Source organism: Numida meleagris, chromosome 3, assembly GCF_002078875.1.
Source record: "Numida meleagris isolate 19003 breed g44 Domestic line chromosome 3, NumMel1.0, whole genome shotgun sequence".
NCBI lineage: Eukaryota > Metazoa > Chordata > Aves > Galliformes > Numididae > Numida > Numida meleagris.
The window spans coordinates 96,606,136-96,632,537 of record NC_034411.1 but is presented as its reverse complement, the minus strand read 5'-3'; the positions used below and the strand labels follow the sequence as shown (position 1 = coordinate 96,632,537).

At 37.0% G+C, this 26,402-nt stretch overlaps 1 protein-coding gene across 5 annotated transcripts in view; it reads left to right on the top strand.

Annotated features, from left to right (window-relative positions):
• Nucleotides 1–26,402, top strand: part of KIDINS220 (kinase D interacting substrate 220) — a 62,729-nt gene that overhangs the window by 15,458 nt on the left and 20,869 nt on the right. For all 5 annotated transcript variants that reach the window (XM_021390495.1, XM_021390494.1, XM_021390493.1 and 2 more), the window contains exons 10-22: nt 213–311; nt 1,008–1,106; nt 1,985–2,162; nt 2,563–2,727; nt 3,845–4,024; nt 4,375–4,540; nt 5,499–5,650; nt 7,651–7,940; nt 8,337–8,477; nt 9,097–9,340; nt 9,688–9,776; nt 11,253–11,397; nt 13,484–13,646. In XM_021390495.1, the coding sequence (XP_021246170.1) occupies nt 213–311; nt 1,008–1,106; nt 1,985–2,162; nt 2,563–2,727; nt 3,845–4,024; nt 4,375–4,540; nt 5,499–5,650; nt 7,651–7,940; nt 8,337–8,477; nt 9,097–9,340; nt 9,688–9,776; nt 11,253–11,397; nt 13,484–13,646 (2,111 nt within the window). The remainder of the gene's footprint in view (nt 1–212; nt 312–1,007; nt 1,107–1,984; nt 2,163–2,562; nt 2,728–3,844; nt 4,025–4,374; nt 4,541–5,498; nt 5,651–7,650; nt 7,941–8,336; nt 8,478–9,096; nt 9,341–9,687; nt 9,777–11,252; nt 11,398–13,483; nt 13,647–26,402) is intronic.

The window sequence follows — 26,402 nt, the reverse complement described above, 5'->3', positions numbered from 1 at the left end:
TTCAGGTTTTTGAAGTAGATCTGTATTCTTTTGCCAGATTTCCCCACCATGATCCACAGGTGTACCAGGTAGAGTTAGTAGCATTTCCATTTGCCCTGAACTGTACTAAAATTTGCTGATTTGTATATGCTGTTTTCAATATAGTGATTGCATTTTATATATTGGTTTTGAAATCAATCCAATTGTATTAAAGTCCTACTTTTTTTTTTTAGGATAATAAAACTGCTTTATATTGGGCGGTTGAGAAAGGAAATGCTACAATGGTGAGGGACATCTTGCAATGCAACCCTGATACTGAAACGTATACAAAGGTAAGTATTAGAATTTTGAGAACATGATTTGCTTTAACATCTTCTCTCAGTTCCTGCAGTATGTTAGGATCATAACACCAAGTTCAGTTTTTGTGAAGTATGAATACCTATGTAAATAACTTGCTTCTTCCTTCTTTCTGAGATACGGAATTTCTCTGCAGTAATGTTAATGTCCACTTTGATCACTTGCTACTGAAACTCAGTAGGAGTATCTGTCCATACTTTACCTCAGCAACACTGACACTACCAGCAGTAAGAGAGCAGCTGGTACCGGAAGGTGTGGGAAGAGCCTTCTGATATTATTAAGCTTGGTTAAATTCACCACTCACTGAATGAACAAGAATGAAAAAAAAAAAATAGACGAAGTATTATGTACAGAAGTGACATGCCTCTTCCCCAAGTCTCCTCTCCAACAGCTTTCATTCTATCCGTATCCACTCTTTTCCTATTTGGCGCTTAACAGAAATGCATTCTGCACTTGTGTTTTTTTTGCTGTGGTTCAATCAATCTGTAATAGTGTCTCTGATTCTTTTTTTGAGAACAGACATGTTGAAGGGTCGTCACCTGCAAAATAACATTTATTTAGAAAACTGTAAGTGTAGTATTACAGTATCACTCCTTTTTGTTTGTTATTGAGTATCCAAGGAAGGTGTAGTGTTTGTTTCTTTTTTAATTAGGCTTTGCTTTTACTTTCAGGATGGAGAAACACCACTTATTAAGGCAACCAAGATGAGAAATATTGAAATAGTAGAGCTTCTTCTGGACAAAGGAGCTAAGGTCTCTGCTGTAGACAAGGTAAAGAATATTTATTTGTTCATTTACTTCGGTATATTTAATCATTTTAGTTTTGCAACCAAATTTTACAGTGAACTGCCGAGGCTGAAACAGAAAGAGGTTTTATTTCATTCATATGGAAGGAAACATTTCTGTGTCAGGAGTAAGAATTTCACAGATAAGAAATCCTGATTCTTAATATGCTCAAAAAAGAGTATAGATATGGGTTAATTGTCAGTCATTTTTTATTTTGATAAATAGCCATTAAACTAAGCAATGCCAAAGATGAATAACAGTAATTGGTTACTGACCTCTCGTGTATTACCTGCTTTGGTAAACCTCTTAAATACAGTAGTATTTACTTGATACTGTTTGCACCTCTTAGAACAATCTTATACCTTGGGGATGGAAGTGATATTTTTGATTTGATGTAACAAGGAAACTTCTGAAGCTTTTTTGAGAAGTCCGTGCAGACATTGAAATAATTCTGCTGAGGAGTATCTCTTATTCAAGTCCTGAATTTGCTAGCAGACGCTTGTCTCTAAATAGAGACTACAGTTTTCATGAACCTTGTAAGAAGATAATGACTTAACTTCAGCATTATGAGGCCTTTGCCTTTTCACTTTTTTTAGCTTTTAAAATACTTTTTTTAAGGGGAAAAAAGCTTGCTGTAAGGTTTTAATGCTGTAAAGAGTTCCTTAAGACGTTTTGCAAGTAAATAATGCATCTGAAGGGCTGTGGAACGTATTTTCTATGTGATGGGACTTACTAGGTCAGGTTGATGGTCAAACGTAATGATCCTGATCTTTTCCAATGTAAATGATTCTCTGATTCTATGATGTTGCCTTTTCATCTTATGAATTCATGTTAGGTATTACTTGTTCTTTACTGAATTGCAGAAAGGAGATACTCCACTTCATATTGCTATCCGTGGAAGAAGCCGTAAACTTGCTGAACTACTCTTACGAAATCCAAAAGATGGCAGATTGCTTTATAGACCCAACAAAGCAGGAGAAACACCTTACAACATTGACTGTAGCCACCAGAAGAGTATTTTAACGCAGATATTTGGAGCTAGTAAGTAAAAGGGTTGGCCTAACAGTGGTCAAACATGCCTTTTATTTTTAACCTTTGCATTTTGGCACTGCATGCTATGCCATTTCTCTTGATCATTTTTACTTAGATCTTGGTTATTGCGTAAGAATTTTCTTTCGTTTGCTGTGATTTGAGATTTTGTTTGAGAATTTCTACTAAGCTCTAATAGTTTTGATAATTGCATAATGTTTATCTACATGGTCAACAATCCTTTGAACAGGAATGTACCAATAATAATACTGTGTTACTAACACTAATAATATTATATGAGAGGGACGTGCATACAAATGTAGAAAAACCTGTCATAATTTTATGGAACAAAATTGTCATACTGACAGGATTTCTTAAAACAAAGCTCTATAACACAATATTTCTTTTACAGGACACTTGTCTCCTACGGAATCTGATGGTGACATGCTGGGTTATGATCTGTACAGCAGTGCTTTGGCAGATATTCTGAGTGAACCAACCATGCAGCCACCTATTTGTGTGGGCTTGTATGCTCAGTGGGGAAGCGGAAAATCTTTCCTACTCAAGAAACTAGAAGGTAAAATTTGATGTAGCTTTTTCTTGTAGGTTCAAGTACATCTATGGAAATCATCACATGGGAGTTAATAGTTTTTGCAGCAGCAATTGATTCATACAGTGCTGTATTTAATCTCTGTTTATTTTAATGAAAAGATTTCAGTTTTATCACGGTCAGTTCATCTGTAGTTTGTTTTATTCAGTTATACAGCATCAGGACTGTCCACAGGTGTTGCTGCCTATTGCCCTGCAATAGTGAATCTACTCTTACAAACTGTGGAAGTGTGGCTGCTGGAATATGGTTTGGAGGTGAAGGTGTCACATCAGGTTGAGACATCTTGTGTTGCTGCTTTGTGCCTCCTACATGTCATCTTTTTTTTTTTTGAAGTTTAGGAACGAATTCTAAGCTAATAATATTTTTCTTTATGTTGTATTTTCTCTGCGCTTAGTTTTCTTCCCCTCTCCTTATTTGTTTACATTGAGCTTTTTTGAACTTTCTGAAATGATATAGGGAAGCAAATGCAGTATACGAAGAAAGTAATTTATAACTCTTGCACATAGACACTAAATACTTTTAATACTTGAAAATTATAAATACTTGTCATACTTTAAATAAGTACCTTCGTTACAATTTTAGTATTTTCTAACAAAGGATATTTTTCTGAGATGTTTCAGTGTAATTCAAAATTCTTTTTCTAGTCTTGATGCTCCTCATTTTCTGTGATTTGTGTGTTTTAAAAGATTCCATATTAGTCAAAATGCCTTCCCTACATTGTTCATATCAAGTACCACATCATAAAAAAAATGCAGTGTCCATTTTTCATTTTTGAGTGTAATGTTCATTGCTGATGAACATGTGTTTTTAGACCACTTTCCAGCATTTTTTTCCTGCTTGTTATTCATCTTTTCAGTGCGTGGATGAAAACTTCTTGCACTCCTCTTTGAAGATAAATTCATGTATTGTAGTTTCCATTGATTTTGGTCAGTATTAGGGAAGTTAGTGTAGGAAAAACACCTTCAAAAAACGAGATCTCTGTGTTACTTTCTTTGCTTTCCGTTCTGGAACAGTATAACATGTTTACTGTTATGTTGTTTTTTGTTTGTTTGTTTTTTTTTACTGTTATATCTTTGTTTTTTAGATGAAATGAAGACTTTTGCAGGACAGCAGATTGAACCTCTGTTTCAGTTTTCCTGGCTGATTGTATTCCTCACACTTTTGCTCTGCGGCGGTTTGGGTTTATTGCTCGCTTTCACAGTGGATGCAAAGCTTGGAATAGCAGTGTCCCTCAGCTTATTAGCAGTGCTCTACGTTTTCTTTAGTAAGTCTATTTTACATGAACATTCTGATGGCTTCTGCTAAATATCTATTTTTTGAATTAGCTTTTGTTTTGTAGACAAGCTTTGTGTTTTAGGAAAAAAAAACTGTTTTTGTAGAAACTAAGACCTCTTTTGACCCTTTACTTGTGTTTTATGTGTAATTTGTTAGAAGATGTTCTTGAAAACAGAAAAACCATGTGTATTTGCTTCGCCGTGTTGCTATTACCTTTCTCATTTCTGGCCATAATTGTTGAAATTCATTAAAGTCCATGGTTTATCTGTGTGTGAGCTTCATGATTTCTTTCAGTCATGAATTTTGACTAAAACATGGACTTCTTTTTCCTTCTTTTAGCTGTAATTTATTTTGGCGGTCGAAGAGAAGGTGAGAGCTGGAACTGGGCCTGGGTACTAAGTACGAGACTGGCAAGACACATTGGGTACTTGGAGTTGCTTCTCAAACTCATGTTTGTGAACCCACCAGAGTTACCAGAGCAAACCACTAAAGCTCTGCCTGTGAGGTTGGTTATTTCACTTACTTAATCTTGAGCGAATAATTCAGGTTTACTCTGATGCTTTCCAGACTCTGCGTATTAATGTGCATGTATATTATCCTATGAAAAATTGTTAAGATTGCTGTTTGGAGAACAGTAGCCGTAGAGGCTGATGCAGTTAAATTCTTGAGTGTGTAAAAGATCAAGAAACTACTCTGTCAAAGTACTGTAGCTACTCTGTGCCAAAGTCAGTGAAAGCTGCTGCTTTTTGGTGGTGGTGTGAGGTTGCTTTGTTGTTAGGTTTTTTGTTTTTGGGTTTTTTTTTTGAAAAAATGAATTTGTAACAGAGAAAGTAAGAAGTTAGTAGCAGGCTACACCAGAAAATTCTGCTTAATGCTTTTTTCACTGATTATTGTTGTTAGGATATCTTTAAGTTTTTTTTTTCTTGCAAGTAGAGCATCAAACTGCTCAAAGCTTCTAGCTTATTGTAAGCAAGAAAAAATTCAACTGTGTTTTGTGGTTTTGTATGCTGCTGTCATTTAGAAGCTTGTATTTTAGCCCAGTGGTGCTTTTATCTGATGTTCTTCTGTATGTTTTTTGATCCACCATAAATACTCGATAATGCCTCAGAATGTGATTTTAGAAATACTTGTTGACATTCTGCTTTGGGATCGTCAAGATATTTTTGTTTTTCCTGCTGAGATACTGTTATTGTTATATTTGTTTTTATCATTTTAGTAAGTTTTAGAATAGGAAGTGGGGCAAAAAAGAAGCTGATAACAGAATAAATAACAGTGTAATTTTATGTTAGAAATTAAAGAAAAATATGTGTTTTAAGTATTTTAGATGTTTTCCTGCTTGGGAGGAAAATCCAAACAAAAGGAATCTTTCAGCTACAGCTATGCGGGAAGATTTTTGCCCTGGTTGTCTAAAACTATTTCAAGCTTTCCAAAATCTATAACATATATGTTTTTTTCTCTTTCAGATTCTTGTTTACGGACTACAATAGACTGTCCAGTGTAGGTGGAGAAACTTCATTGGCTGAGATGATTGCTACCCTCTCTGATGCATGTGAAAGAGAATTTGGTTTCTTAGCAACAAGGCTATTTCGAGTTTTCAAGACAGAAGACACACAAGGTTTTTCTTACCTGAATGACATTTCTGATTATACCATTTCAATGCACTGTTATTAGGGGCTTCGTTTCTCACATTAGAAGCTCTTTTTAGAAACTGCTGTAATCATGCAGAAGGGGAAATTCTCTCCATTGTCTTGGAGAGAAAAATGCTCTATTTTCTTTGTTTATCTTGATTTAATTAACAAATGCTGCTAAGATGGAAGGAAGTGTTCTTGCTTGATCCAAATGGAAGAAACTTTTTTTCTGTCCCATCTGCAGATTGCTGAAAAAGTATGCGGAACAGTGTATGATGTTGTGAGGAAAAAGGGTATTTTCAGTTTGTAGAAAGCTTATTTCTACTTTGAGTTCAGTTTCAGTCAGTTACTCCTCGTTTAAACTTGAATTGACCACACACTGAGGAATCTGCGAGATGCCATCTTTTGTCCCAAAATTAAATGTTTCTTCTCTCCTATATTCTGCAGGGTGGAAAACACATCCTGTGTGCCGAACACAACTTGCTCTCCGTTATTCTTTCTTAAATTCACTGTTTGTTCTTTATCGAACTGTTACATGGATTTTTTTCACCCTTATTTCTATATTAGATATTTTCTAGTTCATCTCCTTCATTGATGTTCTCCTAAACTTCAGCTTCTATGGTGCTGTAATTTCTCTGAAAACAGGGTTTGACTTAGTGCTGGCTTCTTGTGATAACCTGTAGTAACTGCCCATTCCATTTCACCTGTCCTGCCTTTGTCTTGTGTTCCTTGGCTCTGCTGCCTTCTTGTTCTCCTTCTAATTCTGTATTTGATGATCTTACAACAGCCTCTCTTTGTCTGTAGATGTTCATAGGTCTGAGTTCATAGGTTTCTTGTCTCTAGATGTTCATAGACATTCCATACGGATTTCCTTTTATTTTCCTGTATCTTCTGTTATGTCTCCGCAGCCACAGATATATTCAGTTGCCATTGCTTTGTTGGTTTGTAAGTCTCTCTGTAATCCATTTCTGTCTCTTTCAATTTAGAGAAGGCTTACATCCCTACTTATTAGTCACTTCTAGACATCTCTATCTGAGCTGTTATTCTTCACTTCTTGCCCTTAAGTCCTGTCATTATGCATTCCTCTTCCTTTGTCCTGCATCACAAACCTGTCTGTCATCGTACGTCAGAAATATGAAAGACCTTTCCAGCGTAAGCCCTGGAATATCATACGTGGTCTGATAATCTTTCAGAATAGCGTATTTAATTTTTTCATTAAAGTTCAGATATTGATTTCTTGCTTTCATTGTTTTGCGTTAGAATATTACTGTGTTCTGTTCTTTGACATGGACAAGTGTTGAATTTCTCTACTTGTACAGTTCCCAAAGGCAGAAGGTGCTACTTTGGTTAAAACAAATAAAAAACCTGCTTCTTAGATTGTACTTAGGTCTGCTAATCTGACAACTGCTATACTCTGTTGTCTCTTCCTTATCAATCCTAAGTCTGGTTGTTTGTCTTCTTCTCTGAGGCTCTTGTGGTCTGTCTGCCCTTTACGTACTCTCTTTCTGTATGTGTTAGCATGCACGAAAGGGTAAACCTGGGGCTACAATCTCAAATTGTGGCTTGCATTTTTTGAGTCATTTCTCCAATTGAAATGTTATTGGATTGCCCAAGGATGATATTTCTGTTTAAGACCAGGTAGTTACTTCTCTGTTTGCCTAGAACTTGCTTATAGAAGTACACTTCACTGCGAGATGTCATAAAAAGGGTGGATATCACTGGTGTGAAAGCTACTTAATGAAGGATGTTTCTGTCCAGTGTGGATTTCTTGAAACAAACTGAAGATTAAGGAAATACCTCTGCTTTATGATTTCCAAGATTTTTGGCAAATTTAGGTGGTTTTTTTCCCTTTTGTAACTGAATAGTAGAAGTACAGTAACCTTTAGTGCAAATTATTACTTTATAAAAAGTATATAAGTTAATATATCTTGAATTCACCTGTAACGACATCTTACAGTCATCGTAACAGCACATACTTGTTTCCTAGGTAAAAAGAAATGGAAGAAAACATGCTGTCTCCCATCCTTTGTGATTTTCCTGTTCATATTGTCTTGCGTTGTTTCTGCGGTTGCCCTGCTGGCGATTTTTAATGTAGAACCAACCAACATGACAGTGAATGCTATTCTTATATCAGTTACATGTGTTGTTGGTTTGGCCTTTATCTTAAATTGTCGCACATGGTGGCAAGTGATGGATTCAGTTTTGAATTCTCAAAGAAAACGTCTTCACAATGCTGCCTCCAAGCTTCACAAGTTGAAAAGCGAGGGATTCATGAAGGTAAGTGTTTATATGAATTAGCCATTGAAAGAAGTGAGCCCAAACCCCCCTAAATTAGTAAGAGCTTACTTTAGATGGTGAGACTAGAAAGAATAACTTCTTAAACAATCTAAAGGTGAACGACCAAGCCTAAGGATAATTTGTTACTTTAAAATAGATTATGCTGTGCTGCTGTATGTTTCAGTGCAACTAGAAAAATCAACATTTTGGAAGTGGTATTTTTAGGACTGTTCTTCTAGGAGGATTTCAGTATTTATAAGCATTAATTTTTATAATCTTACTGAAGTGTTTCTGGGATAAGTAGCAATCTGTCAAAGAAATCAGGTGCTTTTTTTTTTTTTTTAAATATTATAAAGGTGTCTTTTCTTTCTCTACTTTTCCCTTTATTTTCTTTAGGTTTTGAAATGTGAAGTGGAGCTGATGGCCAAAATGGCAAAAACCATTGACAGCTTCACTCAGAATCAGACGAGGCTTGTTGTAATTATTGATGGATTGGATGCTTGCGAACAGGACAAAGTTTTACAAATGCTTGATACTGTGAGTTGGATTGTTGTATAGAGATGAACTCTGGATTTCTGTCTTCCATAGACGATTCAGATACATCTGGTTATTGCATTTTCTTTAGAGTGAAAGCACGTATACAGTCTGTGTGTTGTAGTCATTTCTAAACACTTGTGTACATGAGCGTAGCTGTAACACTGGGAGCAACAGCTTTCAGAAATTGCAAATTACATCTTACTGGGACTGTACATGTTAGTACATGTGAAATGTTTTGAAATTAACAGGTGTTAATTATTAGAAAACTAATATCCTTTTGAAACGAACTTACGTTGTTTGGAGAGTTTTCTTGTACTTTTGAATTATTTCAAATGATAAATACTTAAATGGTGAATATTTCAGAGACTATGACATCGCTGCATAATATTTTCTTGCTAATGACTTCTGTTTTAAGTACTCCTGCTAATGTGTCAAGTATGCTTATTTCTAACTGTGGATGAGTACCTAACATTAGATATGTCGTATTGAAAAAGTGACATCTGTGTATGTCCCTTGTTCTCTCAAGGTTATATCTAGGACAGAGTGAATATAAAATGTTGAATCAGATGTTCGAATGATTCACACTTACTCACAGGACTTACTGTCTACTTTCTTACAGGTGCGAGTCTTGTTTTCAAAAGGCCCGTTTATTGCTATTTTTGCAAGTGATCCACACATTATTATAAAAGCTATTAACCAGAATCTCAACAGTGTTCTGCGTGATTCAAACATAAATGGACATGATTACATGCGGAATATAGTCCATTTGCCTGTTTTTCTGAATAGCCGAGGGCTTAGTAATGCAAAAAAGCTGATGGTAGCTTCAACAACCAATGGAGATATTCCTTACACAGAAAATGCAGGTAAAGTTATGCAGGAGAGTAATACTTAGAATAGAAACATAGAATGGTTTGGGTTGGAAGGGACCTTTTAAGATCATCTGGTTCCAGCCACCTGTTGTAGGCGGGGACACCTCCCTCTAGACCAGGTTACTCAAAGCCCCATCCCACCTGGTCTTGATCACCTGCAGGGAGGGGGCATCCACAGCCTCTCTGGGCAACCTGTTCCGTACAGAGGTTACAAAAACAGCCATAAAATCTCTTTTCTGGAGCAAGCTAATTAGAGAATTTGTAGATTATTAATATTATTTTATAATGCAGTCTCATGTATATGAGTGAAGAAAATGCCTTTTGTTTTTTTTCCGTGATAGGATTGCATGAAGAGATTGACAGAAGAGTTTCTCAGAACAGCCTTGGAGAGATGACCAAGCTTGGTAGCAAAACAGCTCTCAATAGGCGGGTGAGAGATGTTATACTGAGTGGTCTAGTACTGGTAATAGGGTTTGTTTTTGGGTTTTTTTTACTCTAATTTTCTTTCATGTACTTAATGGCATCAACTTTAGAGACTTACCAAACCATTCCTGAGAAGTTAGGATGTATGATCTGTGTAGGAGAAGTATATTCCTAAATCAGCAGACTGATGTTTTATCAAAGAAGAAAAGCTGTTCTTGTTCACTGAAGTGTTCTTTTCCACAAAGCTTTAAATTCAGGGACTGTTGGAATGTTTAAACTTTCTGCGAATGCTGAAATGATGCAGCATACTATTTATGTGTATTTTGAACTCTTGTGTATAAGCACAGTATCACTGTTGTATCTTGGTCAGGCCTCACCTGGAGTATTGTGTTCAGTTCTGGGCTCCTCGGTACAAAAAAGTCAGGGATCTCCTGGAAAGAGTCCAGCAGAGGGCCACAAAGATGATAAAGAGCCTGGAGCACCTCTCTTACGAGGAAAGGCTGAGTAACCTGGGTCTGTTCAGCTTTGAGAAAAGAAGACTCAGAGGGGATCTGATCAGTGTTTGTAAATATCTAAGGTGCAGGAGGCAAAGGGATGAGGCCAGACTCTTTTCAGCAGTGGGTGGCAATACAACAAGGGGAAATGGTCACAAACTGAAGCACAGGAAGTTCTGCACAAATGTGCATAAGAACTTCTTCACAGTGAGGGTGACGGAGCACTGGAACAGGCTGCCCAGGGAGGCTGTGGAGTCTCCTTCTCTGGAGACGTTCAAGTCCCACCTGGACGCCAACCTGTGCAACCTGGTCTAGGGAGCCTGCTTTGCAGGGGGGTTGGACTCGATGATCTCTAGAGGTCCCTTATGGCCCCTGCAGTTCTGTGACTTTGTGATCGGGCTCAGGCTGTTCCAATACGGGGGAAGTAATTGAACATTCCTGCATTATGGTTTATTTTCTGTTTTCCCATCTTTATATAAAATCAGAAAGTGGTTGAATAAAAGATACCCAGAAAATACAGAAAAGCAATACTACCTGAGGATTTTTTTTATTTAAGCTGCTGTGGGAAATTCTGTAGCAGAGAAGCCTGATACTCACTTTAATTTTAAGTTGTAACAACTAAATGGATAGTTTTGGTTTTGGTTTGTTTTTTGGTAGACACAGCAGGGGGTTATGGTGACAGTGCAGAACTTAGTAATCTTTTTTTACAGAATATCTTCCTGTGCCTTTTCAGAATTGGCATGGAAATAATAAAATCTATGAAACTCTTACCAGTTCTTAACTTATATGAAAATCATATTCAAATGTTATATAGCTAAGTCAGAGTTAAATTCAGCTAAATATTTTCGTGGTATTTTATTTCAACCTCACAGATGTATATATCTTCACAAAGGTTTTAACTTGATAATGAAGTAAAGTTGAATTAATTTCAAATGCATAAAGTACTCTGATACTGATCGGTACTGCTTGCTTTTGTGTGTCACTATCAGGATACTTACCGAAGACGCCAGATGCAACGCACCATTACTCGCCAAATGTCCTTTGATTTGACCAAGCTTTTGGTTACAGAGGATTGGTTCAGTGATATCAGTCCTCAGACCATGAGAAGATTACTAAATATAGTTTCAGTGACAGGTAAGCGTTGCACTTGTTTTCCTGTGACATGAAAGCCAATATGGGCTTTTTCAAAAGGATCAGATTCTGTCATTTTACCTGTTTCCAAGCTTTGTATTCTGAATGTTTGAGTAGGATGTGGGCCCCTGTAGAATATAACCATTGTTCAGCAGAAACCAGTGAAATAAATAATATTACCTGTGTAGGACTAATTGGAAAACTTCAGGGACTCGTGGATCTGTCTGATGTGTTGTCTTAAATATTAAAAAATATTGTAACGCTGTTTGACATGTAAATTTATTATGGGTATCTGATAAAGGACCTCACTAAATGATGAGTGGTACTACATTGTACAGATGGATAACAAAGTGAATATTAGTGTGTTTTGAAGGTAAAGGGCACTGTTCTGTGTTCTAACTGTTCCAGTATTAATCAGGCTATCACAAGTTCTGAGTCAAGTTTATGAAAATAGGCATGCTAAATTTAGAAATTCTAATAAAAATTGTGTGCTAGGAAGACTGATACTCTCCTACCCTACCAATAATGCTAACAATAAAATATTATGTTCAGTGACCTGTTTTTCTAGGATAACGTTTAATGCTTAAGTAAAAAATTTTCTCAAATTTCTAATGGGTGCTGAGTCATTTGAAAGAGAGAACTGTAGGAATAAAACTATAACAGCAACAGAAATATTGCCGTTACCTGCATGCGTATGAAGCACGGATTCAGCAGAACCAGCATGAAGTTCCACGTTGAGTGAATGTGGTTGTATTGCCTATGCTGGGCGCAGGTCAGAAATTGTCATGTCACTCTTGCATAGCACATAGAAGGAGCTAATAAACCTGCTGCAACTAACTCATATCTTGCTTGAAGTGTTCCCATTACCAGTAGGTGCACAGAGTAGTAATACAGGTGAAGCTTGAACTGATTCCCACTGATGCATTTGGTTGTAGAAGCCTGCTGCAGCTGTATCAGTGCTGCATTCACGCCCAACTTAAAACTACATTTGGCAGAACATATTCTAGCATGGCTCAAGTAGCTGGAACTGGTTCGGCTCTGGTGTAGAGATGAGATGATCATCTCAGTAGCAGGTGTGGTACAAATGCACGGTTGTTTGTCTCTGAGGTGAGGTTCAGCTCTGTTCAACCTGCTTGTGTAAGCCAGGCTTATTGGCTGTCTGTGAAGTGAAGTAAAATAAACCACAACTTTTCTACTTCATGAATTAAAAGCGAAAATAATTAATAGAAGAATCTCTTATTTTTCCTCTTGGTCTTTACATCTACTGATGATTTATATATGAAAACAGACCTAAAATTCTAAATAAATATACCATCTTTTCATATTGTTATCGTTTGTAGCATGAAATATTCTTGACAAATTTTAGTACAAATGTGGAAGTATAACAAAATCACAAACTTAGTTATTTGTAGTAGTAAGATACTGTAAAAACAAGCAGAAAATACCGTGGAAGAACACTTACAATATATAATAACTTGTGATTATATACGATAATGTCATGAAGAACTCTAAGAGCAGAGCCTTCAAGCTGTAAATTAAATGTCATGTCACCAATATGAATGCAGTTCTATCAGAAAAATAAGTTGCCACAGCTTGAAAAGCATGAGCTGTAACATTAACTTGGTTCCATTCATCCTTTTTCTGTCTTCTAAAATGAGCTTTATTCGTAATTCCTACCTTGTCTTGTTAACTTAAAGCCATTTTTTAAATTTATGGCTTCGAAGTTCGCTGTATTTATTGACTGTTAAAGATGGCAGTTCTGGTTATTTCTTTTGACCATGTTTTATATCCCAGTACACAGAAGATTTTTCACCACATTAGCATGAGTTTTGCTTTTTGGTTGAAATTTTAATACTGTGTGAACTTCTTTGTTTAATTTTGTTCAACTTCACCTGTAACAGAATGAGAACTTATAGCTTGGAGCTGAAGTTGACGGTTTTAATACCAGAAAGAACTTAGATCAGGGTAAAGGACATAAAGACATACATAACTGTTAGTCTGTGGGAGGGAAGTGTTGGGGAAGGTTTCTTTCAAAAGGGGGGAAAATAACCCACAAAAACACCCGTGTTTCTTTTTTCTGTTATATTAGGTCGCTTATTGAGAGCAAATCAAATCACCTTCAATTGGGATAGGCTTGCTAGTTGGATCAATCTCACAGAGCAGTGGCCATATAGAACGTCGTGGCTCATTCTGCATCTTGAAGAGACTGAAGGTGTTCCAGATCAGCTGACTTTAAAAACCATCTATGAGAGGTAGGTGGATGGTATGTAGTTTGAATGATTAAAATAATCATTACAAATGATTACTGGAATAGTGTGGCTTTCAAACAGCTACCTGGTTGTAATCTAGAATTCCTACGGTCTTACTCTCTTCTGTTAGCTTCTGGCAACTTTTAAAATGACTTTCATTGCTGTTTAGCTCACCAAGTAAGGATGTATGCTTTGTATTAAAAGCAAAGAGCAGTATACTGGAATTCTTCTACAGGTAGCTAGCTGTATGTTTATTTCTTGATATAACTTTACAATGGTCAAGCTAAGTTTCTCTAGTTAGAAATCAGAATCTGAACTGAAGCCTACAAACTGCCTTTACTCATAAAGATCTGTGCAATTTTGGTTCTCTGTTAATGTGCTCAAGGATGTAGCAGCCTTTTTACTGAATTTAAGGAATGTGAAGGTGAAGCGTGACTTCTTTCTTGGTCATTGATACAAGTTGCTGTGTGTAAGTGCTGTCTATGTATTGCATCTGAGAGCAAGAGGTGTTGCCAGTGAACGTGCCTCTCTAGAACCTGGCTGCTTGTAAGAAAGGAAATGTGGATAGCGAGAAGTGACCTGATGGCAATAGAGTGGTTGAATTGTCATTTTCTGGTTGAAAAAGACTGAAGAAGTATTACAGTCTTTTTATGTTCGACACAGATTTTCAATTCCAGACCAGCTGGTATGAGAAAAATCCGCAGAAGTACAGATAATGTCTCATATCAGACATTTTGTCTTCAGTACTATGGAAAATGGGAAAACCTCAGCTGTCTTTCATTTTGAAGTTATGAAACAGATTTAAATTAAGCCATCTTAGGGCCAAACTGATGGATGATTGTGTCCTGAGAAAGAAATACAGTCTGTGCCACTATTGCTGAAAAATTTTGACACTATATCGAAGCAAAACCTTTTTTTATGGATACTGATTCTGTTCTTTGTCTTTTCTTCATTCCCTGTCACCTGCATCAGGGGAAGGTCAGGCTGGGTATTAGGAAAAAGTGCTTCACCAGAGGGTGATGGGCATGGTACAGGCTCCGCAGGGCAGTGGGCACAGCCCTGAGCTGCCAGAGCTCAAAGAGCATTTGAACAACACATTCGGATGTAGGGTTTGGATTTTGAGTGGTCCTGTGTGGATTCAGGGGTTGGACTCGATGATCTTTGTCTTCCTTCTTCCAGCTTAGGATATTCTATAATTCATTGCTTAACAGCAGAGGATAGTCAGTATTGTAAAGTAGTTATCGTTGAGCTTCTGCTTAAATTTTTGGAACAGCTTTTCTAATCACACATTATATAGTCTGTTTCATGCAATCCCGTTTGTACTGGTAAAGAGTAAAGATGGGAGATTCTTACTCTGAAATCAATATCTTAGCACACTCTTTTCACTTATTCAAATTCCAGTTCATTTCTTCACCATACTGACAAGTTGCGTGTACTTGCTTAACTCTCTTGCTTGAGAGATCTTAATCTTTTCATCATACTGAGTTCTCTTTTAGTGAGGTGTCCATTAGGATATTGGGACATTATTAATTTCTTATGAGGTATAATACTTTTCCTAGAAAGCCTATATGAAGTCTTTGCATTTCTAGCTACAAATGTATACCTTGAGTTAGTTTGTGGTATTCATTAGTGTCTTTTGATTAATTGGCAACAGCAGTGCTAAATCACTTTGGAATGAATGAAGTTCAGTGCTGTCTTCAAGACGTACCAACCTGTTCGTGGTTTCTGAGGATCTGAAGGAGGTATTGGAGACCTGAATTGTTCTCAGAAACGTGTACTGATGAGTCCAGTATAACGTTACATCTGTAATAAGCCAACTGGAGGAGAAGGAAAGGACGGGCTCCACTGAATGCAAAGGACTTATTCAGGTTCTGGATTATTTGCTGTTAGTGCAGACAGTTTAATGGTTGTCAGTGTCAGGGTTTATTAGGTCAGGTGTGGTGGAGATGCATGAAACCTGCCATGCATTTTTGCCTCTTGCTATGTGGGTTGTGTCTGGAAGTAGTATTGCCACTTGAGTAGCTTGCTGATTTATAATATAGACATTAATAAACTTATAAATAAGTTTATAGTGTATAAAGAATCTGTAATGAGAAGCAGTAATGAAGAACCCTGTGCCATCTCTTGGTTAAAACAAACAAAACATGTCATAATAACACCCTCACTCCATGCTGAGGAAGAGAGTTGATGCATCTCTCCCACTCTTTTGTTGAACCTGTCCAAGGAACTAAATTTACAACTCTCCTAATATAGTGACAAAGCTGAGATCTCATCTGTCTGATGATTTGGGCAATTGTGTTTACCATATGCCGAGTATGAAAAGGTCTGTGAGCTCTCCTCTGGGATTATCTGATGCTCTGAAAATTCTGTTTTATTCAGAATAATCCTTTCAGCGTATAGCAGTGTATTGCTACTCTTCATCTACAATTGTTTGAAGTAATTTGGCTTCAATATCTGCCCCTGTATCAGTTCAAAATAGAGTATTTAATTTAGCTCCTCTTTTAGAACTTCAATCTCTGTTTTCTTAGGTTTTCTAGTTGGTAGAACAGCTTTCCCATTTGGAGTGCCATGAATAGAGACCAGATTTCTGTACTTTTATAGCTTCTACTCCTGTACCGAGTGCTTGTTACTTCTTCCCTGGCTTTTATTCTGGAAGGAGTTTTTTGAAAGTGTTTTGGTACTTTGGTACTTTAGAACAGGAATCAGAATATAATTTTCTGAGCATTGGATAGTTTGCATCAAAATGCTTTTTATTGTGGCAGTGCACGTTTTCTTTGGTTTTGATGCATTTCTGAGTTGTAGGTGTGTGAGGAGAAGGGGCTGCTTGAACACCTCGTTTGAGGATGGCAATTTCAGAGATTCTTTTTCAGGTGCAGTTTTCAGCATGTGATTGCTTCCTTCATAAGAGGACAGTGCTTTGATGGTGCAGTCAGTGTCCAGCGTTAGGTCTCCCTTACAGTGACTGACCCGTCAGGTCAATCTGTTACAGGTACCCTCAACCGAAGAACTGCATCACATGCTTCAGGTGTGCGCTGAGGGTATGAGGAGAGGTGACAAACCCATTGTACAGCTGTTGCACGTCTGTCTCTGGAGGCGGGCAGCTCCCAGCTGTTCCCTGCCAGCAGTCGGTGCCGGCAGGTGGCACTCGCGCGGTGCTCTGCTTGGCCCGTGGTGCTCTGCCCTCAGGTACAGCATCAGCAATCTTTTCCACCAGGTGCTTTGTTTTTCAGTGTTGTTTCAAAGAATAAGCATTACAGAAGGTGTAGCTAAAATGAAAAGAATCAAATAGTCGAGTATTAAGAAATGGAAGAATAAAATTGTCTGCAAACTGTATAGACAGCCTATGTACTAAAGGGAGGGTTGTTTGCTGTCACATCTCAGTGCTGTCTGTTATGGTTAGGAAAACTGAACTGCGACAACTGAAAGCTGTTGTAGATCTATTCGTCAGTGTCTTAGTGGTGCTGGACTAGTCACTTCTCGTACTTTTCACTTGCATACTGTTGTGCCTCTCCTGGGGGGTGCCAGTACCTTGTGGGCTGATACCTGCGAGTGCGGAGTACTCAGAGCAGTGTGGGAGCCAGGAGCTGCAGTGCTCCATGGGGAGAAGATAGGATATCTCAAATTGTTTGTTAAATAAATATACCTATAGCTGTCCGCTTCCAAAAAAACTAATACATTCTTTTCATGAATAATTGCCAGGGAAAATAAATTTGCTAGTGCTTTTTCTATAGGTACTGCGTTGGTGAATATGGAAGACTATTAATTAGTATGAAAGCAGTTCACTTGGGAGTAGTGTGTCCTTACTGTCCCATACTTCTCAGAGTTGGGAAGACTTACTGAATATTACATGAGCAACGTTTTCCTAGCATCTTGTAAAAAAAAATAAAATAAAATAAAATTGGGCTTCACTTTACAACATAGGTACATCTCTGTGGGCAGTCTTTGTGAACTAATGCTGCTTACTTATCTCTTAGTAACAGGTAGACATTCTGTGTTGCGATTCATTTGTTGGTAGATGGAAATAAGTCCATGCTTTGCAATTATGTCAAATTTTGAAAATAAATACTGAGTCTGCATTGTTTGCTTTTTGTCTCCAGATTCTGGAGAAAAATGTCTTTAATCTTTTTACTTCCTTTAACATGCTGTATCATCTCACTTGTATCCTCTTACTTGCCAGCCTTTCTCTTTGCTGGTATGGATCTTTGGTTTGTTAGGCTTTCCCGTTGGTATACTTAGTGGCACCACTACTTACTCTTTTGAGTTTATCTGTTGCCTTTCCAAGTAATCTTTCACCAACAGGTTTTTCGTGCAGTCTCTCTCCTTGCCAGGTTAAGCTCCCTATTCTGATTTCTCACCTGTTGTGTTCTCTTTCCCCTTTGGTGTTTATGTTGTTCCATGGTCATTAACCAAATCTTTGTCCTGGTCTGGTTTATTCTTCTTATCATGTTCTTTTTACATTTTTTATTGTAGCATGCAGTTAGTATTTGCCTCTATTTATGTTGTGCTGATTTCTCTTCTGTGTTTCTGTAGAATCTCCATAATGTCAATTCTGTGTAATGCCAAAATGGCGTGTAGAAATTACAGAAAGCAAATGATTATAACCCTGAAAGGGCTCAAAATACTTGGGCATTCTGTAAATGAAGTTGTCACAGTATTAAGTTGCCAGATTAAAGCAAGTTTCAGCTGAACATTTGCAACTGATACTTCTTATACTTGTAAACTAGCCAGCTATGGGAATGTGCTCTTGTGAAGGCTACATGAAATATCCATGACAGTAGAATGAATGTCAGTGCCAGATCTAAATAAAGGATATATTGGGAAAAGCCACAGTGGCTTTTGTAGAGAGAAGATATTTTTCAAGAATATGAATTTTCAACAGGGTCAATGAGCATGTAAAGAATGTCATGTAATATTTTGAAATTTCAGAAGTTTTAAGCAAGATCCTGAGAACGTTTACATGTATTAAAACTTAGGGTAATTGCAGGCAAGATTGTTTGAGGAAAGCAGAAGAGGGAAGCAAAAAGTAAGAGTTCCATGAGAAACTCCCTCCCTGACAGAGGGAGAAGATGCAATGTGGAGATTTTATAAGGACAACTGTTTCACAGAAGGTTGCAGAAGTAGCAGTGAGCAAATTGCAGATGAAAGTCGTTGTGGATATGTGCGTCTTAAACTACTGGGGAAAATGATCTCATCTGTGAGGCTCTAATGTAGTTGTGGCTTGTGGATCTGCACCTACGAAGGACATTCACAAAGGTATTGCTGACAGATGAAAAAATACATTCAGTGCTCGACAACAGTCAGAAAAGGAAATTGTGTCTTTAGGATTTATTAGCAAAGAGATAAAAGAAATTACTGTATTATACATATCAGTGATGCGTCTACATTCTGAACACTGTGATATTCTAGTCACTGTATTTCAGAAAGGATGTATCAAAGTAGAAAAGATTTTTAGAGGATGAGAAGAGCCCCAGTTTCACTTCAGAATTTTTCTATGAATATCAACGCAGACTTTTTTTCATTTTTCTCATGCTGTGAAGAATCCCAGTTTTGCTTTTCTTTGCAAAGAACAATTTCTCCTTTGTTTTGTTTTCTCAAGTTTTCCTCAAGACTGAGACATTTAAATCATACTTCACTCAGAGATCTTAGTTAATCATTTCAGTCTGAGGATCTCAGTTTTAACCATTTTACTTTGTTTTTTTAATACTTTCTACTGTTTAAGGCAGTAGAAAACGGTGATTAGATATTAACACCTTCTCAATTAAAAATATTGATGTTAAAGCCAGTTGTACAAGGGTGGTATCTTCTCGCTCCTTTTCCTCATTAAGTTTATTCACTAAATGAGTTCAATCTGCTGAACATGTTTTACCAGTTTGTATCCTTATCATGGCAGGAGCTAAATCTGTAATGCTTTCTCTATTGGAAGCTGCTCTTAGAAGCGACTGGAGTGATTTTGTATCCATCTTGCCAGTAGGCCTTTGTCCTTGCGAGCTCTGAAGATGTAAATGAGAGATGCTGCAGCTGTGAGCTAACCAGTTCTCTTCTAGACATGGTGGCTTTACCACTCGGTCACTTGTTAAGGCTGTTAGCTGGGCTGCCTTTACGGATTAAAGTCTGTTCTGTTTGTTAAGGTTTACACAGATGGAAGTGGAACTTCAGGCATTCGTTAGCCTCTTGAGTTCAAGAGAGCAATTCAGAAAATGACTAAACAAACTTGTAAACACTTGAAAAACTTTGGATGTCTGAATTTTTACCCCTGAAGTTCCTGCAGGCAGACGCCTAATCTGAGTCTTGTGGTGTTTTTCCTTGCACCTAAAGTTTATTCAAGATCATTGAGAGTCAGTAATTGAAGCTCTTAAAAAACATGCACAAATAAATGTGGTTTGAGTGTGTTTACAACAGGAAGAAAAGATCAGATTCAGCACAAACTACAGCAGCTAAGGCTACTTCAAATAAAAAAAATATACGAGGAAGAGAGAGGTGGCAATGACTGTTTATATAATATTCTGTGTGTAAAGTAGTTTTACCAGGTGCAGGGACAGGCTGTGTGGCCAATTGCAGAACCCTTCCGATCCTGGAAAGCGTGGTTACCCACATAGGCATGGCACTGTAGTAGTGTGAAGTGCCAGTTGTCCATAGGGGAGGAAAAAAAAAAAAAAAAAAGATGTCAAGGAACACGTTGTGGCCTCCCAGAACAGTTTAATGGCCTATCTGGCCACTAAGGGAGGGGAGGGGGGAAAAAAGTCCGTGTAAAGTTAATGCTAGTCTGTAAGGACTTCCTGACTCCCTCATGGTCATGTCTGGATACGACTGCGGACAGAATATTTACCGAAGAATGGGATAGATCCATGGTGAGTATTTTCTGTGCTCTCATGCAGTTAGGATCTAGGTTACTTACCTTTCTGAAAATAATTCTTGCCATTACATGGTGAAACATTGAAAAATACAGCTAGTGTACCTAAAGAGGTTGTCCTAAGGGAGACCATGACTCACTCTCTTTGTGCTTAAAGATACTCAAGAGAAGAGAGTCTTTGTCCCCAGAACTGACTTCACATTTTGTTTAATGGCACAGAATTTAGGTAGTCACACAACCTTATATTCAAGCGTTTCCTCCTGGCTAGTTTTGATGTTGCTCTACTTGTTATGTATGATGTCATGAGGGACAGTCTTAACTGTCACTTTTTTCCCAAAGCTTTGCTCGAACTGAAGAACTAAGACAGCTTTGTGAGGATATTGGCAAGTTATTGCTGGTCCCTGAATTTCTGTGACATGCCTATTCTTACACATTCATTCAAAATATTAGAACATGATAGCTTGGCTCAGGATAGAAGAAACACTCACTAGCCATCTGTTCAGCTTAGGAGCTCCGCCCTTTACTTAATTTCCTTGAAAACATGCTTCTTGGAAACTAAAGAAAACTATGAAAATCAAGAACCTTAAGTCTTTGATTTTGAAAAATATGAGATATCTTCCAGGATTAGAAAAGGGTTGTGCTTTCCTTAAAGTTGTAAGTAGACATTGTTTTAAACACGGCAACATAAAATTCATAAATCACTTTGGCTGCATTTAACATCTCAGTATGTGCATATCTATATATATGCATGCCTACCTGTGTTGAATGGCAAATCCATGTGCTAAAGCAGAACATACCAAGTTTAGAAGAATAACATAATAGCTTTCTTTTATTCAGGATTCTTTTTGTGAGCAGAACTGAATGATGTAAGCCAGCCATAGTTCATTTATCAGGTTTTGTTAATGCATTTATAACTGTTATACTGTTCTAAGGAATAATTTGTAGAAGACAGCTGCACTGAGTAATTTATAAATCATGGAAAATATTGGTATTTTTTGACTTGTTCGGTTCTAGATGCTGCTTTTCCAGTTTCAGTATGGGTGTATGATTTTGCTTGCTTTTTTCTCGCAGTCCCAGAAGTTATCACTTTTGGGAAGTAACCATAGAAATAGTTATCTCTACTAACTGTAACTGGAGAAATACTTAATCTCTATTAGACAACTCATCCTCTGGTTTTCTTTTTTCTTCAGGTTCAGCTGGTAAAAATTAATTTAGTAATAAATGGAACAACACTTGATTATTGTAGATTTGGAGTTATATAGCGTAGATTCATTGATGCTGTATTTTTACTGATAAGTTCAAACCTTTTGTGTGATAAACCCATGTGAACCAAATTAGGAAGTCACGAAAATGCCTGTGGTTGGATATTTGTACTTTATTGTTTACTGCTTCAATTTAGAAAGAGTATTTACAGCATACTGAAAATACCACTAAGATATAATTGATATGAAATTATTTTATTAAAAAATTGATTTCATAAAAAAAATCAGACAAAAGTATTCCGTAGCACTAGTAGTAAAATTTATTTTTTCCCCATATAAAGGCTCATTTATTTTTATAGCAATTTGATGACACATCTGCTTGCTTTATTCAGCTGAAAAGAAAATGTTGGTTCTTGGTGTTTTGTAAAATTGCTTTGTTAAATTATTTTCGAAATCGTTCAACTTTTAACAAATGACATTTGATACTAACATTGGAAAGCAATTTCAGCTAATTAAGTAGATCCTTCTGTAAACCATTGGAACATTAAGATGACAAACTGTTCATTCAGGATTATTTTAATTGGTACAATTATTGTAATTTTGTTGCAATTATGTGTTGAGCTAAAAGCTTTTGTCTAAATCATTTGAGGGTTTTTTTTGTTAATATACATAAGTAAGAAGAAAAGGAGTAAAATAAAGGCTGAAGATAAGCATTATCTGTCTACTTTTCCATTACAGTGTTTTAGACAAGTACCTATTAAATTATTCTGTTAAAAAGCATGTTATATATATATTTTTGCAAATTTCTAGCAATTTAAAATGAGCAAGATTGTTTGAAATGTAACTTTTCTGGAAGGTTATTATGTTAATTCCAGTTTTGACACTGTTTAAATACCTTTTAATAAAAAGAATGAAATTAACTTTTGAGGGATTTGCAATTTGTATAAAATCTATTGATGCATTAATTTAAGCAGTGTAGCTTTTTAGTGATTGTAGAAATTAAAAGTGCCACATTCATCTCTTCTGGTCATAATGTTCTCTGCAAAAATCTTTTGCCTGGGCCAGGTTCAATTAAATCACTTATTTTAAGGAGACAGTTTGGTATTCTTGTAGACCTCAAAGTGAGACATTGCTTCTAAATACTTAACATGCATTTTTTTTTCAATTTCCTTTTATTGTCTCCTACTTACAATGTAGGACGTAGGAAGTTAGCGTAAGAAATCTAATGATGTCCCAGTATTAATAGCTAGCATGCCAGTTGACGTCAAGCTGTCTGAGCAGGTCCAGAGGAAGGCCATGAAGATGATCAGAGGGCTGGAGCACCTCCCCTGTGAGGACAGGCTGAGAATGTTGGGGCTTTGCACCCTGGAGAAGGGAAGGCTCTGGGTAGACCTTATAGTGGTCTTCCAATACATGAAGGGGGACTACAGGAAAGCTAGGGAGGGACTTTTTGTAAGGGCATATAGTGACAGGATGAGGGGAAATGGCTTTAAAATGGAAGATGGTAGATTTAGACTAGATATTAGGAAGAAATTTTTTGCCCAGAGAGGATGTGGATGCATCCACCTTGGAGTTATTCAGGGCCTGGCTGGATGAGGCTTTGAGCTTCCTGGTTTAGAGGGAGGTATCCCTGCCTGTAGCAGGGGAATTGGAACCAGATGATCTTAAAGGTCTCTGCCAACCTAAACCATTCCATCATTCTCTGATTCTGTGATTTCCCAAACTGTGTAGTTGCATGAGGCAAGGCATGGAGGAGAAAGATAAGAGATTACTGAAGGATGTGACAAGTAAGAAGAGAGATCTGTTGAAAAGATACTGGGGAGAGAAAAGGACTGGAGCAAAAGCTAATTCAGAACACTAGTGAAAGGAAGTTCTCCAAATATTTTTTACCTTTCTTTTTAGTTACCTTTGTAATATAGACTAGTAAGTCATATTTCTGAATTACGTTCCAGATAAACATTTAAAGAAGTTATAGTTAACATGCATTAATGATATCTCAATTAAAAAAAAAAAAAAGCAAGCTTGTGTATTTCAAGTCTCTTCTAGTTGATATTAACTTAAGATAGAGCACAGAAGTCTTAATCTTAGCAACACAATAAACACATTTCTGGAAACAAAACCTTTATTTTTATTCATGTAAGTCAATTCATGAAGCCTATCCATTTTGGAGGGAGTCAGTAAAGTTGAGAAATAAAATTGGAGGTAATGTCTTTTTGTACTAGATGAATTCTTTTGTCAAAGGTAGAATGTTTATTCAAAAATAGGAAAACCATTGTGATGTAAGATGATGGTCTGGAAATGTGTATTTTGGCTACACGATACCAGTGGCTCATATGACTTTTATAACACTGGCGATTTCTAATCCTACAGGAACTGCAAATGTTTGCTAAAATTCTAAAATCCTGCAGGTAAAGGTATTGAATGAAAGGATTCCTGCATAAAGCCATAAAGAACCTTTGTAAGTGACATTTGGTGGTGTAAATACTGAAAACGGATTAATACAGTATTCTCATATTTTACTTGCGTTAGTGATCCTGTTGGACATCTGAATTAGTAAGATATAATTACTTTTTTTGTTTGCGACAGCTGTTTTGAGCAGTCTTGAATTCTTCAGTGCTCCATTTTGCTGCTTTTCTATCTATGTAATAAGTATATCTTTAAAAAAAATTATTTTTGCCTTCTCTAATTCAAATAGCACTGTAAAGCTGTAAATGAATCCAGACGTTTTAAACTCTATTAACGCTTTTTAATTAAAAAGAATGTTGGTGTAGGGAGTATTCTGGAAAGTTAAATTAAAATCTGACCTTTGTAATATGGCTCAGTGGTAGAGCATGATACGGGGCATGGGAGATTTAAGTTTAAAAAATATCTGTCTTCTAAGAAAATGCTTTTTCTTCCTGAAATGATCAAAACCAGAAGACTCAGAAGAAGTGCTTTATCTACCGTTACTTGGCTTGGATAGTTGGTTTTGCAAAGAAAGCTTTCCTCAATACCTATGGTAATAGGAGTTTTTAAATAGCTATTGCATCTGTTCAGTGAAGTCTCTGTACTGCTTAATATGCACCGAGGGGGTTATAATTTTCTTTCTAGGTAGCTATGTCAAACTATAGCTTCCTTTTTTGTCTTTATTAAAGTAAAACATTGATTTCCTCTGTTTTATTACTGAGTATGTGATGACTTTTTATTCCTGTCTTTATACAAGTGTGTATATGAGCAAATATTCGTTTTAATGTCCAAGCTACCTGTTTTAGCTTGAAGAGTATTTGAAGCACTGTTGTTGGTAGATTGATAGTACTATAAATTTTGTGGAGTGTTTTGTATGAGAACTTTTAATCTAGAATAAATATACCCTTGTGCCTGCAGACATTGTTGCTATTTTGACCAGATACAAGAAGAATAAGATACACAACTTTAGAGCAAAGCATTAAACTAGTGGTATTAGTTTATTAGATATTAGAGAACAGATATCTAATTACCAGGTTGTTAAGCATAAATTTTTTGTCTTGCATTCTAGAATGGCCCAAATTTTCAAGGTGGTTTTTTCCTTAGGATCAAACTTATAGGAAAAAAATGGTTTTGCATCATTTTGAAAGAGAAAATTATTTAATTTTGAGTTACTATTTTAACTTTTGACTTAAACCGTATCAAAGGAAAAACTTAAAAGGCACATTATAAGTAAAACATGACATGCCTTCTTGCTTATGCCTTCTGTTGCTCTAATTATTTTTTAATAGTTCTAATTAATTAGGTCAGTTGCTTTTTTTGGAGTGCAAAAGTTAAATGACTCCTGTTTGCCTAGTTACTTGCTGCAGTGAAACAGCTGAGGAAAACTATTTTAGGTGTGCGAAGAGGAACTTGTTGAATGTCTTTGTTTTTGCTGTCAGGGGGAGAGGCCTGGAGAGGGCAATAGGTGTAGCTTTGGCAGGAACCAAGGGCAAAGGCCTGCGCTTGAAAGCAGTTCTCAAGCAAGAATAGCACCCAGTGATGCTTCTCACAGCTTTTATCATGGCAGTCTGATCCCAGATTACTCAGCTGCACTGTGTGAGAGCTGGCCTGGAGCTCAGAGGTGGTAGATAGGGCCTGTTGGCGTCCTCAGGGCCCTGACCCCACCAAACAGGGAATGTGGGCACAGCGCAGCCTTCAGCGTGGGTGGAGCTAGTCAAAGCCTCTTCCTTTTGACCACCACCTGGATTGGGTGGTGAAGGACCACGTCCCCCAGTGGTGACCTCTCCAGCAGAAGGTGGTGACGTGTAGAGCCTGATGGCCTACCATCTGCCTTTAGCCTGTGCTGGCAGCGCTTAGTGCCGTTGGACCACAGTGGTTATTTTCAAAGTCACTCATGGAAATGCAAAATGAAAAGATTTGGAGCAAATTCACAGTCTCTTTGAATGGAATATTCGAATGATTTACCAACATGTAGTTTAAATATTTTTTTGAGGAAAAAGCAACAAGTCATTATTGGACATGATTGGAATACAAGTTAATCCATGCTGAAGGCAGCTTAATTATAGCTGCTGGTGGTAAGGCCATGGGAGGCATAGTAGAATTAATTTTTAAGCTTTTCTTTTATCAATGTCGTGTTCTGGTTTGGGCCCTGTTTTTTTTTTTTTTTTGTGGTCATGTAGTTTTTCATGGAAACAGACACTCAGCAACACTGACGCTTTTTTTTGATGTTTCTGATTTAAAGAGTAATTATTCTCCCTCAGG